Genomic DNA, 15,006 nt, shown 5'->3' with positions numbered 1-15,006 from the left:
CCTGTAACAACCTGCCCGTCATGACACGGCCAAGGAGGCCATTTGTGAACTCCCTGTCTGTCTAGTCATCCCTCAATCCCTTGTCTGCCTGAGATCATGGAGGCCATCTCTAAATTTTTACCCTGTCCTGTCACTGCCAAGGAGACCGTTGCTGAACTATTTGTTTGTCCTGTTATGGCTGTAAAGGCTGTTTTTAACTTCTCTGTGCTTCATTGCAGTCCTGCCTGATCCGTCAGGGTGGTCATCTCCCTCGTCAGTTCTGCTGTAGTGGTCTTCAGCTCCATCAGCTCCACTGTGGGGACCTTTGTCTCCATCTGCTCTGCTGTGATGGTCTTCAGCTCTGCCCTGGCCTCCTGCTCTGTTGGTCCCACCCTGGCCAAAGCCACTAGAAGGCAAGCCTACAACCATTATTTGAAAATGCGTAACTGATGCTAACGCTTCCGGCCTGGCAGTACATGGGAAAGGAGACCAGAGGCCTTTTTTTTTTTTTTTCTTTTTTTTTTATGGATGTCAATGGAGGAGAGGCTTTACTACACTGAATAACCAACTTTTTTTATCATTTATGAATCGATGGCCTATCTGCTAATCTTCAACATGTAAGACAATCTCTGCCCTGGCCTCCTGCTCTGCCACAGCCATTAGCTAGTGTGCCTATATGACAGCTACCAGAAAGCACTCTTCCTGGATCATTTTAGTTTGTTCTGGACTTCAATTCTCATCACCTTTTGCACTGATGATTGTTTCATTACCCTCAGCTGTGTGTAACTGACATACGTAGCTCACCCAGGTATTTACCTTGTGGTCTGTGTACTGTGTATATAGTATACTATATATATATATATATATATATATAGTATACTATAGCATGTCATGTCATGTGACTATTAACCAACATCAAAGAACCATGAACAATATGCAAATGTAATACTTAACTAAATATTTAAGGTTAAAGAGATTCAGATGACTGAAATCTTTGGGAATCCCTGCATTACATGTAAATAACAACATCAATTTGTGTATTTTAATGTGTTTGAAAGACAAAAGCCTTCCTAAGACATAGTAAATGCAAATGTTGAAATGCTGAGAAAACACTTTATAAAACTGAAATGATTTTTGTAAATCAAGTGGTCAAATGCTGAGTGCAGTTTTCTGTATTATAGCCACCTTGGTCTTGAATGTCCACAAAACTCGAAGACTTTATGAATGTATATAAAAGTTTAAAAGATGAAAAAGAAGAATTGGAGAAAAACAATAAATTATAATTTAATAATCTTTTACTGTGTGTGAACCATATGAATCATGAAATCAATAAAAAAGTGCATGTAGTCTGATTCCGAATATTTTACTATGTTATGTAATCTAATTACAAGTACTTAATTTTCAGATTCTGATTGCATAATCCAGATTACATGTAATATACATAGACAATGATTGGATTTGTGTTTTGATGTTGTTATTGTTGTTTTCTTCTTCTTCTTCTTCTTCTTCTTCTTCTTATTCTTCTTCTTCTTGTGAAATACACTAAATAGAAATATGGAACAGAACAGAAGTTATTACAAACTGAGAGTAAAAGGATTATTCATCATAATACTGCACAACCACATGGTTTATTATTATTATTATTATTATCATTATTATTATTATTATTATTATTCCTTGAATACACATGTTAATAAGTAAGGAATCATATGTGACCCTAGACCACAAAACCAGGGTCATTTTTTTTTTAAATTAAGATTTATACATCATATGAAAGCTGAAATAGATAGGCTCTCCATTGATGTATGGTTTGTTAGGATAGGACAATATTTGGTCAAGATTTAATAGTTTGGTCAACTATTTAAAAATCTGGAATCTGAAAGTGCAAAAAAATCTAAATATCGAGAAAATCACCTTTAAAGTTGTCCAAATGAAGTTCTTAGCAATGCATATTACTAATCAAAAATTAAGTTTTGATATATTTACTGTAGGAAATTTACAAAATATCTTCTTGGAACATGACCTTTACTTAATATCCTAATGATTTTTAGCATAAAATAAAAATCAATAATTTTGACCCATACAATGTATTTTTGGTTATTGCTACAAATATACACATGCTACTTAAGACTGGTTTTGTAGTCCAGGGTCACATATATGAAGAAAAAATGTTTTAAACAAATGTGAACAGAATAAAAAAATTTAATTGGATTTTAAATGCAATGATCACCTTATTTTCCCTTTTTTTTTTTTTTTTTGGATACATAATGAATGAATTTCAAGTATTGAGTATTGACTTTTTAACTTTAACTGTTTAGCATTAAATTGTACTAGGATGTTTACTGAAATTGTTGAATGTGGCACAGCCCTACCTAGGACATTTTCCAATAACCAAGTGCCAGTGATATGCAGGTAACCAAAAGCGGTTCACCATGTGACGTGTGATAATTCACACGTCCTGAAAATGAATTATAATTATTAATGATAAACAAGTTATAATTATAAATTATAAACAAGTCTTACATTGCAAGTCTGAAAAAAAAGTTTTAAAAGTTTTTTTTTTTTTTTTTTTTTTTTTTTTACAATATTTACAATAAGTATGCAGGCCCCCAGTAGAGTAGCTTTCATTTTGACATCCATGTTGCTTGGAAACCTCAACACAAAATCTGCATTTGATCCACAGGATAGGTTTGATGATTTTGCCAAGTGATTTTTCTGTCACTTCCTCATTCACAGACAGCAGCTGTGGTCACAATATAAGACAAGTAATAACAACACACATTAACACATAAAACATCCAAGCAAACTTGGTTACTAGTCTTCATCTACAGTATAATATACAGTATAATCTTTTACTATATTTTAATATAAAAACAAAGCCTGCTTTTAGTGATCCAATAAACATTTAAAACATGCCCTGGATTTACAACTACTGCTACTGTTTAAATAAGCAACAAGACCGTGTTAGCTCTGACATTTAAAACCAAAGAAACACATTTGTTGGTCAGGTTTTTTGCCTTCATTGCGGGAATCAAATTTCCTCCGAAATATAGCACAACCTGAAATCACCTATAGCTAATGTGGGTCAGGCAAATAACTTTTAATTAGACATACTAAATAGCAATTTAATTATAATATAAAAAGGTGGTAACACTTTACAATAAGGTTCATTAGTTAACATTAGTTAACCACATTAGTTAACATGAGCTAATAATGAACTGGACTTATACAGCATTTATTAATCTTTGTTAATGTTAATTTCAACATTTACTAATACATTATTAAAATTTTGTTAACATTAGTTAATGCAGTGTGAACTAACATGAACAAACAATGAACAACTGTATTTCCGTTAACTAATGTTAATAAAGATTAGTAAATACAGTAACAAATGTATTGCTCATGGTTAGTTCATGTTAGTTAATACATTAACTAATGTTTAACTAATGAACCAAAAAGGTTTATGTAAAAGTTATGTTTAAGCTTAGAGGATTGAAAATATTGTTGGTCAATTAAAAACAATAGACTAAAAGTCAATGGATCATTGAAACTTGTGCCTGAGTGTATGTGCTTCACCTCAAATTTATGATCCGTGCAGCGGATACAACCTACAGTACAAATGGTCTCTCAATCTTAAATGCTGGTTCACCTCGTTCATTCTTAACAGTAAATTTAGATGCCAGTTTTGTTGAACATATCCAATGATATTGCCCAGTGGAGACTGAACCTCCAGCTAAAATATAAATACAACATACAGTACACATATCATATTTAACAGTTAAACAAGATGAGAAAATCATACCTCATGGTTAGCACAGCAGCAAGCAGATGGGTGCACCAGTCTGATGAGCTTTTGATTTGAATGGTCAGTAACATTCATTTTTGCCAGAATGTCTACCAATAAAGCAATGCCTGTCACAACACTCGCTGTCGTCAATAATACTGAAAACCTTGTTCCCAATCTATCAAATAAAATCTTCTGACAGGCATTATCCCACAGCAACTTTAAGAAAAAAAAAAGTTATGAGATTAAAGGAGATAAGGGTGTTGTTTATTTGATTTTGCTGTATTTCATTCATGGAATGCTACTGAACAAACCTTCTGCAAGATATTCTTTGGTAGTTTCTTTTTTGTAGACAAACAATTGATCCATCTAAATAAACATGAAAATTGCTGTAAAATGAATACATTTGTCTAAGTCAGAGTAACATGCACACAATGATTAACATTATTATTATTTTTAAGAAGCATCTACAGTTGTATCTGACCCTGTTCAAGGTCTCCAGATGAACAGGACAATGATACGGGTCTGAGGAAGAAATCGTTGCAGTGATCTCTAGTAAAGCATAAACAGACATACTATGTGAATCAAACAGCTTTGTTAAATTATTACACACTGAAATCTGCAGATCACAACTTTTATGTTTACAATTTTAAGTTATATAATATGATGTATATTTTAATGCCAGAAACATGTTTTGATTCAAACAGACTGCTTCAATTTTGAAAACGAAGTGTGCTTAATTGTACTGAATGTGAATTCATAGTGTACTTTTAATCTTAAAAGTATTTTAAAAACATACTTGCAGATTTTTTTATATTAATAAGTGTACTCATTGTACTCATTTCTTAACACTCTTTTGTACACTTTATGTTAAATGATTTATATCAGTGTTTTAAAATTCTTTTGTCATAATTTCAAGTTAATATATTTAAAATTGCAACATCAAAAATGTGTAATTAAAAATAAAAGTTGCTATAAATCGTCAGTACATTCAACTGCACACTTCAACTATATTTCAAAGACAAAAGAAGTTATTACTATTGGGGGTACATTACAAGTAAGGCAAGTTACGTAATAATTTTACTTTTTCTACGTAACTAGCAAAGTAACGCATTACTTTTTAATTGACAAGAAAATATCTTTTTTTACTTTTTCAAATAAGTAACGGCAGTTACTTTTTCTCCCATTTATTGATTAAAAGCTCTCCTGTCCCTATGCTGAGAAAAATTGTGAGTAAGATGTTACTTTAGTTCTAGAATAAATGTGAACATGCATTACTTCATCTCACTAAAAAAACAGATACAGTATTCCTCAAAATTAATTTTAAAAAAGGAAATTCAATTCAGAATATGACGCAAACCTGCAATAATTAAATATGTTAAATTATACAAATATCCTTTATGTATTTAATCCCATTTTATTAACTGATGCCTTTGCTGCCGACCTTCAATGATCTAATTGTCACGGTAATAAGATGAGGTCTGGGTCCAAATGCAGGTAAAGATTATTTTAATGATAATAACAAAACTAAACAAACAAAAGGCCAACACGGCACCAATACTCAACTTAACCAAAAATAAACAAAACCAAGAACACGATCAAAAAGCCAGAATATCAAGAACACATAAAACAAACCAAACTAAAGACAATGCAGACATGAATGCGGAATGAGCAGTGAGGATACTTATAGTCCTGATAGTGAACAGATGTGGGTGATCAGTGCTAATGACAAAGACAGGTGAAACAATCAAGGGAGTGCAGTGCCAGAACAGCGACCTCAGGTGCCTGAGGATAAACCCACAGCCCCGATCATGACAAATCTAATATGGAAATGTCAGGTGAGTTTGTCTGTCTATCTCTGTTTTGTTTCTTGAGATTTATTGAGCTAAAGTATTATACATAGAGCTAATATTAAATCAATTGCCTGACATTTCATATGTCATTCAGTTAATTTGTTGTTGTTGTTGTTGTTGTTGTTGTTGTTGTTGTTGTTGTTGTTGTTGTTGTTCTTCTTCTTCTTCTTCTTCTTCTTCTTCTTCTTCTTCTTCTTCTTCTTCTTCTTTTGGAAGACACTAATATGGAACAGAAATAATTACAAACTGAGAGTAAATGGATTATTCAACACAATACTGCATAACCACATGGTTTGAATAAATTGAATTGACTGAATACACGTTATTTAAGGAATCATATAAAAAGATTAAATGTTTCAAACTACTGTGCACAGAATGGAATGTTTGCTTAGCAATCCTTTTCTTTGGATATGCAGTAAATTATTTACAATTATTGATTTTTTTCTTTCTTTAAAGGAGTAAGTTTAGCATTAAATCTAAAATGTGTACTGAAATTGTTGAATGTGGCACAGCCCTACCTAGGACATTTTATAATAGCCCATTGCCGCTGATATGCAAGTAAACCAAAGCGGCTCACCATGTGACACGTGAAAACTCACGGAGTCCTAAAAATGAATTATGTTTATTAATAATAAATAAACAATAATTATAAATTATAAACAAGCTTTGCATTACAACTCTTTTAAAATGTTTGTTTTAACAATATTTACAATAAGTATGCAGGCTCCCAGTAGAGTAGCTTTCATTTTGACATCCAGATTGCTTGGAAACTTCAACACAAAATCTGCATTGGATCCACAGCATGAGAAAGGTTTGATGATTTTGCCAAATGAACTTTCTGTCACTTCCTCATTTAAAGACAGCAGCTGTGGTCACAATATAAGGCAGGTAATAATTACACACATTAAGCATTCAAGCAAAGTTGGTTACTGTTGGCTAGTCCTCTACAGTAAAGTATCTACAGTATGTTCACATTTTTTATTACTTTTATAATCTATTCTCAGTGTAATATTTTAATATAAAGTCAAGGCCTACTTTTAGTGATCTAAGAATCAATTTTTAAAATACAGCAGATTTACAACTTAAGCTTCATTCTGTTACTGTTTAGCTAAGCAACAAAACCATGTTAGCTCTGACATTTAAAGACATTTAAAAGAAACCCACATCTGTGGGTCAGGTTTTTTGCCTTCATTGTGGGAATCCTCAGTCAACGTGGGTCAAGCAATGAGATTTTTTTATTTTTTTTTTTAATTATGTAAAAGTTGTGTTTAAGGTTAAAGTATAAAAAATATTGTTGGTCAATTAAAAAAAAAAAATTTCTAAGTTTATATGCTTCACCTCAAAAATGTTATCCCTGCAGCAGATACAACCTCCAGAAGGTCTCTCAATCTTAAATGCTGGTTTACCTCGTTCATCCTCAACAGTAAATTTAGACTGGCAACAACGCGATTTTTGATGAATATATCCAATGACGTTGCCTGGTGGAGACTGAACCTCCAGCTAAAATATAAATACAACATAAACAGTACACATATCATATTTAACAGTTAAACAAGACTAGAAAAACATTCATACCTGATGGCTGGCACAGCAGCAAGCAGATGGGTGCACCAGTCTGATAAGCTTTTGATTGGAATGGTCAGTAACATCCATTATGAAATAATGTCCAGCACCATAGCAATACCTGTCACAACACTCGCTGTCTTCAATAATACTGAAAACCTTGTTCCCCATGCCATCCATCACATAATATCTTCTGCCAGGCATTATCCCACAGCAAACTTTAAGAAAAGAAAGTTACGAGATTAAAGGAGATAAGGGTGTTGCACATTTGATTTTGCTGTATTTCATTCATGGAATGCTACTGAACAAACCTTCTGCAATATATTCATTTGTGGTTTCTTTTTTGTAGACAAACAATTGGTCCATCTAAATAAACATGAAAATTATATATTTAATGCAGTGAAAATTGCTGTAAAATAAATGCATTTATCTAGGTCAGAGTGACATGCACACAATGATTAACATTATTATTATTTTTAAGAAGCATCTCCAGTTTTATCTGACCCTGTTCAAGGTCTCCAGATGAACAGGACAGTGGTACGGGTCTGGCGAAGGAATCATTGCAGTGATCTCTAGTAAAGCATAAACAGACATACTATGTGTATGTACTAAACAGCTTTGTTAAATTATTACACACTAAAATCTGCAGATCACAACTTTCATGTTCACAGTTTTAAATTCTTTAATATGATGTTAAATTTAATGCCAGAAACATGTTTTGATTCAAACAGACTGCTTGGAATTTGATTTTCATAAGCAATCCCCTGTGAAAAAGAAGTGTGCTTAATTGTAAAGAATGTGAACTTATACTTTTTAAGTATATTATTTCTATATTATGCACCCTGTTTTTTAAAAAAGTGTACTCATTGTTCACATGCCTCGCTCATACCATGGCTCCACACAGTGCCTGTTATAGTCAAAGAAACAAAATGGGGATAGATAGACAAACTCACCTGACAATTCCATATTTGATTTTTGTTTCTTGAAAAAAGATAAATGAATGAATTAATAAATTAATATTTTAGATTTTTTTTGTACAGATAAAGTGTAACATTTTTAGATACATAGATCATTGTAACTGTAATGAAAAAAAAAAACTTAACACTTTCATTCACATTCATACATAGAATGCACTGTTTAATATGATCTAAAATGGAGTAATATTGTGAGAGAGATAGTATGCATACCAGTGAGATACAATTCGTCTGTTCTCAATCCTTTGGCTTGCTCTCTTTCTTGACAGGGGTCAATGCAGCAGAATAGTCCGCACAGCCAATTTGTCACGTTTTATGTCAAATACTCTTCCTGCCAAAACCACCACACAATCTTAATGCCAGGACGCACTCACTCACTCATTTACACACACAAGACAGGGGCATGAGGAGAAAAATGACAGTTGCCAAATGATGATGAGCAAAGCTTGTAGCATCATACTCAAAAAGACTTGAGACTATAATTGGTGTCAAAAATAAAGAAATTGATAACAAAATTATTTGCAGTGCCTGTAATTTTTTTTACAATGTTTATTTTGTTTTGTGCAGTTCAAACGCTCATCGTGAAACCACATGTTGCTCTCTTTTCTGCTTTTCTGTCTTTTTTTTTTTTTTTTTTGAGTGTAAAATTTTTGTTTGCGAGTAAAGCTGTATCTCAGTGGGCAGTCTCTATCTATCTGGATGAAAGGCCTTTTTTTCTATTGGTCACTCTCGATTGAAGTGACCAGTTGACCACGCCCACTACGTTTACACAACACTGCCACCGCCAGTCTGACTGAGGAGCGAGGTTCTATCAGCCATGGTGAAGAACAACAGGTTGTTTACTGGGTAAGATAACTAATTTAACATCCTAAACTCAGTAATAAGTGAACTCCAATCAAGAGTGACCAGTAGAATAAGGCTTTTCAGAGACCACCCACTGAGATACAGTTTTACTCGCAAGCAAAACTTTTTTACTCGCAAACAAAAATTTTAGACCCGCAAAAAAAGGCAGCAGTTTGTGGTTTTCACAATGAAAACTGTTCAGGCTCCTTGGCACTACCATCTCTCAGGACCTGAAGTGGCACACCCACACACAAAAAAAAAGGGGGGAAAAGCCCAGCAGAGGATGTGCTTTCTTTGTCAGCTGAAAAAGTTCTGAAGTTCTGCCACAAGTGCAGTTGACACAGTTGACTAACTCAGCTGTTATTGAGTCTGTTCTGTACTCTTCTAAAACTGTCTGGTTTGGGCCTGCCAGCAAATCAGACATAGGAAGACTGCAACAGACTGTTAGAACAGCTCAGAAAAAAACTGGTAAGAGCCTGCCCAACCTTCAGAACTTGTATATCCCCAGAATGAAGAAACAGACAGCTAACAACATAACAGACCTCCCTTACCCAGACCAAACCCTGTTTCCACTTCTACTCTCAGACAGGCACAACAGATCTCCGTGCACTGGAACATCTAGGCTTAAAAATAGCCATTAATTTACATTTACATTTATTCATTTAGCAGATGCTTTTATCCAAAGCGACTTACAATTGGGGAATACAACAAGCGATTCATCCTAAGGAGGCAGATCAACATAGGAAATGCTCAAAATACCATATATCAGGCATTGTTAGATGATTACAGGCTAGAAAGGGAAGATCAAGAAAGAGAGAACAAAGTTTTTTTTCTTTTTTTTTTGAGTCAAATAGTGTCGAAAGAGAAGGGTTTTCAGCAGTCGCTTGAAAACTGTCAAGGAGTCTGCATTCTGGATAGGGGTGGGAAGATTCCACCAGGCAGGAACGGTGAATGAAAATGTTATGGAAAGTTATTTCATGCCTCTCTGTGGTGGTACAATGAGGCATCTTTCACTAGAGGATCTCAGACCTCTGGAGGGAGTGTAGATTCGTAGTGGTGAATGGAGGTAGGCAGGTGATGAGCCGGTGGCTGTCCTATATGCCAGCATCAGTGTCTTGAATTTGATGCGAACCGCAACCAGTAGCCAGTGCAGGGATATTAAGAGAGGTGTGACATGGGCCTTTTTGGGCTCATTGAAGACCAGTTGTGCTGCTGCATTCTGAATCATTTATAGAGGTCTGATTGTATATGCTGGAAGACCAGCCAAAAGAGCATTGCAGTAGTCCAGCCTAGAAATGACCAGGGTCTGGACAAGGAGTTGATGTTGTGCAATGCAAACCTGCAAGATCGAGCAGTTTTAGCTATGTGGTCTTTAAAAGTCAAATGGTCATCAAAGATTAAACCAAGATCTCTGGCTGAAGTCGATGGGGTAATTGTTGATGAGCCTAACTGGATGGTGAAGTCATGTTGTAGAGTTGGAGTGGCAGGAAAGACAAGGAGCTCATTCATCCTGAAATTTCCCCATTTTGGAAGTTCAAACTCGTAGGCACCGTAGAAGTCCACCATATGGAGAATATCCCTGAAATTTTTTTCTCAAAAAACATAATTTCTTTATGACTGAAGAAAGAAAAACATGAAATCTTGGATGACAAGAGGGTCAGTAAATTATCTGTACATTTTATTCTGTAAGTGAACTTCTCCTTTAAATACATTTAACGTTCCATAATTTCACTCAGAGGAAGACCGTGGGGCCTTTTGATGCCATTTGGGACAGGGCCTTTCTTTGACAGCGGTTCTTTGCCACCAGAAGGTAGGAATTATGATTAAACAATATTGACTGATGGATCTGCAGAGAATTGTCTTTCTGCGAGTCATTAAGGCAGACAGTAAATAAAGAGAGTTCTCAGACTGCATAATTAAAAGAAAATGATTTAATCTAAAAAAAATGTGAAGTAAACACATGAATACATCAATACTTTTCTAAATGTGCACACTTCTGAACTAAATGCCCTAATAATGGAAAGCCCTGTAATCAAAAATAAATGACAGTGAAAACTTCTATTCAAAGTATCAATATGTTGCATTTCTGACTGAAATGAAGAACTTTCTTTTACTGTATTATCATCAACAGTGGTCGAAATTCGACGCTACTTAATCTAAGAAACTTATTAAATAAGAATGTATAATTTTTCTATAATTATTAATTATTCTATATATAAATGTTACTGTAACAACTGTTATTTTCATGATATTTTAATCATTAAACAAAATAATTTGACAAAAAATAAATAAATATAAGAGATTTATGTGCCCCAGAAACAGAAATATTTATACAAACTTTTGCACTGTGAAAGTGTTTTTTTTTTAAGCAATTTGGTTATACATTATTGTTCCCTCTTCAGTATTTATTGGAGAATAATTTGTCAAGCAGTCGGCAGACATTTGTCTTCTCCTTTTCTTCATTCTGAGAAACTGTATCCAAAAAAAGAGTGTGTTACATCCGCACAAGCATAAAATCTGCCTTGAATAGTGTACATTTTGTGCAAATAAAAATACCTGAATATACCTCTTCACACTAAACACCAGATCGGTTTCCTTTGTGATGTGTCATAATACATGCAGTCCTGAAAATGTAAACAAACAAATAAACAAAAGTCTTATATTACAACTCTGTTGTATATATTAATAATAATATTTGTGTGTATTTTGATATTTACGATAAGTATGCAGGCCGCCAGTACAGTAACTTTCATTTTGACATCCAGGTTGCTTGGAAACCTCAGCACAAAATCTGCACTTGATCCAAAGCATGAGTAAGGTTTGAAGATCTTGCCAAATGATCTGTCTATCACTCTTTCATTCAAAGACAGCAGCTGTGGTCAGAGTATAGATAATAACAACACACATTAATAATTTAACCATTCAAGCAAGTTGGTTACTAGTAGTCTACAGTACAGTCCAATTTTTTTCACTTTAATATTCTATTTACACTATAACATTTTAATTTTAAAACTGGCGCTAGTACTTTTAGTGACCTAAGATAAATGTTTTCAAAAAGCAGCACTGGAAACTAAGCTTCATTCTGCTACTGTTCAAATAAGCATAAAGGACATGTTAGTTCTGACTTTTTAATACCAAAGAAAACATGTTTGTGGGTCAGGTTTTTTTGCCTTCATTATGGGGATCAAATTTACCACAGAAACATAGCACAACTTAAAAACACTTACAGCTAATGTGGGTCAGGCAATGAGGTAAATGGCTTAATAGGTATACCAATACTTGGCCACTTGTCTACTTGTATGTCTTGTGTTTGGCCCAAGTGTTCAAATAGTAGAAGTAATAAAAGTGTAAAAGTTAATTGAAAAATGGAAAAAAAAACTTGTGTTTGAATATGTGCTTCACCTCAAAGTCTGTGCAGCCGATATAACCTACACACGGACTCTCAATTGTAAATGCTAGTTCATCTAGTTCATTCACAACTGTAAATTTGGGTAGGCAAATGTGCCAGGTTTGTCGAACATATCCAATGGCAGTGCCTGGTGGAGACTGTACCTCCAGCTAAAATATAAATACAACATATAAATACAACACACAAGCACAGTACATAATTAATGGTTAAACAAGATGAGAATAACTTTCATACCTCATGGTTGCCACAGCAGCAAACAGATGGATGCACCAGTCTGATGACTTCTTGATTTGAGACGTCAGTTACATTCATTATGAAAGAACGTCCACCAGCACAGAAACACCTGTCACAACTCTCGCTGTCCTCAAGAATACTGAAAACCTTGTTCCCCATGCCATCATTAACAAAATAACTGTTGATAGGCTTTATTCCAGAGCAAGCTTTAAGAAATAACAGGTAGAAGAGAAGGCTGTTGTTCATTTGATTTGTTGTATTTCATTCATGACGTGTAAATGAACAAACCTTCTTCAAGACATTCTTCTGTAGTTTCTTCTTTGTAGACAAACAATTGGTCTGTCTAAAATAAACATGAAAATTAGAGGTACAAATATCTGTCAAATAAATGCATTTGTCTAAGCCAGAGTAACATACACACAATGGTAATGGTATTATTATTATTGTTATTATTATTATTAAGAAGCATCTCCAGTCTTATCTGACCCAGGTCAAGGTCTCCAGATGAGAAGGATAATGGTGCGGGTCTGAGGAAGGAATCATTGCAGTGAGCTCAATGATTTAACAGGTTTGTTAAACAATTACATGCTGAAATCTGTAGTCTATTATGGCTAATACTGCTCAACATTAATTTCTGCAGATCACAACTTTCATCATAACTTTTTTGGAGCTACATGTACACATTATAACCCTTATCATTAAAGAAAAACTGTTATCTAAAAAAAAATATGGAGCATTATTAAAAATTAATCTGTGAATATGATCAGCCCCTTATAAACTCCAACTTCCAAATTAAACACCAGGCTAATTGCCCCACCTGACATCAATAGTAGTGGTGTTGACTACTTCAGAATAAAACAACCTCTTTCACTTGCCCTTTCACAAAATCCACTTGTCCTGGACAAGTGGACAAGCGTTAATGTCGAGCCCTGATATATAATTAATACATTTTCATTTATTTATTCATATTGGATGCCCTGGGGGTAAGCAGATAAACATCAAATTTAAATTTTTGGATGAACTATCCCTTGTGTCTAAAAACATTACATTCCACTCACATTTAAGCATTTATAAAAGTACATTTTTGAATTAAGTTCTCTTTTTAAAAGTGCTCAAGTTTATATGACAAGACAGGGATAGTTAGCCCACTCTTTAACAAACTCACCTGACAATTCCATATTTTATTTTTATCTGAGAAGAGAATGTTACAATAAATAATAAATTGACAGAGAGAGAGAGAGAGAGAGAGAGAGAGAGAGAGAGAGAGAGAGAGAGAGAGAGAGAGAGAGAGAGAATGTAATCTTTCACTATTTATTTATAGATCATTGTAAATCTAATGGAAGAAACTCTTATATATAACACTATATAAAACTGCACATTCATAAAGTACACAATTTAACATAATTTAAATTGCATAATTTGAAATGATTGTATACTGAAAGATATACTTACCTGTGAGATAAAATTGTTCTGTTAGGCAGTGGCACTGATAAATACAGTGTTTTTCTCATGATATACATTTTTTTTTTTTTTTTTTTTTTTTGCCAGAATGGTGTCTGTGGTTGAGTAGGGGGAAGATCCACTTTCAACTTTAGTTACTTCTGGTTTTGAAAACTTGAAAATGTTCAAGGGCTAATTTTCATTCATTTTTCATTCATGCAATTACTATCTAATGTTTAACCATAGTATAAGCTGAATAATTGACTTCGGTCAGTTGAATTCTATGAAAATAATGCATCACCACCTCAGGTGTGCATTATTTTCTAATAATTCAATGGCCCATCAACAATTATTTCTTACAACTAATTGCAGGTATTTTTGGATTTGTGTTTCTCATCAGCCCTCTATTTGTCACTTGACAAATGACCTTAACATTTCAGCAGTGTGTCTAAAAATAATGCTGTGTCAGAGTGGACAAAGGCATCTAGTGGAAGTTACATTGCTTCTTCTTTTGGAGTTCAATTGCAGTTGGCAGAACAACTTAAAATGTGCATTCCCTCCACCTACTGAAAAGGAGTGTGAAACACATAAGGGTAGGGTAGTCTGAAACAAGAACTGAAAAAAAAAAGTATTCCCAAAGAACTTAAAGCTTGAATTAATTGCCTCTGGCATTTGCCATACTTATACTTTTATTTCTGTTTTACTTAATGCCACTTTGACATCAATTTATAAACGTTTCGAGCCTGTTTAGCCAGATGATCTGCCTCATAATATGCCTAATATGTTTAATCAATATAGTGCTGTACTGCTAAACATTCTGAAAAAATTGTTTCCTAATTATGTTATTCATGTAACTAAAGATCAACTGAAGATAGGGAAAAGCCAAGGAGGAGCAATACTGATGTAACTTAGACCCATATCCTGAGC

The 15,006-nt window shown here is 33.9% G+C and overlaps 2 protein-coding genes across 2 annotated transcripts; both read right to left on the bottom strand.

Moving 5' to 3' along the window:
- Window positions 1-209: 209 nt before the first annotated feature.
- On the bottom strand, window positions 210-9,614 carry LOC141344574 (phospholipid scramblase 2-like). The gene is made up of 6 exons (XM_073849452.1): window positions 9,548-9,614; window positions 7,684-7,751; window positions 7,491-7,545; window positions 7,192-7,397; window positions 6,955-7,116; window positions 210-398 (listed from the first exon to the last, which is right to left on the bottom strand). Exons 1-6 carry the CDS (start codon window positions 9,612-9,614, stop codon window positions 210-212), a joined length of 747 nt encoding a protein of 248 aa, XP_073705553.1.
- Window positions 9,615-11,566: 1,952 nt separating this feature from the next.
- LOC141344573 (phospholipid scramblase 1) lies at window positions 11,567-13,182 on the bottom strand. Its single transcript, XM_073849451.1, has 6 exons — window positions 13,126-13,182; window positions 12,928-12,982; window positions 12,640-12,845; window positions 12,399-12,554; window positions 11,714-11,869; window positions 11,567-11,620 (listed from the first exon to the last, which is right to left on the bottom strand). Exons 1-6 carry the CDS (start codon window positions 13,180-13,182, stop codon window positions 11,567-11,569), a joined length of 684 nt encoding a protein of 227 aa, XP_073705552.1.
- Window positions 13,183-15,006: the final 1,824 nt, after the last annotated feature.

Source organism: Garra rufa, chromosome 10, assembly GCF_049309525.1.
Source record: "Garra rufa chromosome 10, GarRuf1.0, whole genome shotgun sequence".
In the NCBI taxonomy this organism is placed as follows: Eukaryota; Metazoa; Chordata; class Actinopteri; order Cypriniformes; family Cyprinidae; genus Garra; species Garra rufa.
This window is presented reverse-complemented; position numbering and strand designations above follow the sequence as displayed.

Coding starts and splice junctions, on each gene's coding strand:
- LOC141344574 (XM_073849452.1), bottom strand. CDS start 9,614: ATGTTCCAGTGCACGGAGATCTGTTGTGCCTGTCTGAGAGTAGAAGTG. Junction 7,752..9,547: donor GGAAACAGGGTTTGGTCTGG/GTAAGGGAGGTC, acceptor ATGCTTTACTAG/AGATCACTGCAATGATTCCT. Junction 399..6,954: donor GCAGGGATAACATTTTTGAG/GTGAAGCATATA, acceptor TAATGGTTGTAG/GCTTGCCTTCTAGTGGCTTT.
- LOC141344573 (XM_073849451.1), bottom strand. CDS start 13,182: ATGATTCCTTCCTCAGACCCGCACCATTATCCTTCTCATCTGGAGACC. Junction 12,983..13,125: donor ATCTGGAGACCTTGACCTGG/GTCAGATAAGAC, acceptor TGTTTATTTTAG/ACAGACCAATTGTTTGTCTA. Junction 11,870..12,398: donor TCGGCTGCACAGACTTTGAG/GTGAAGCACATA, acceptor CTCTGACCACAG/CTGCTGTCTTTGAATGAAAG.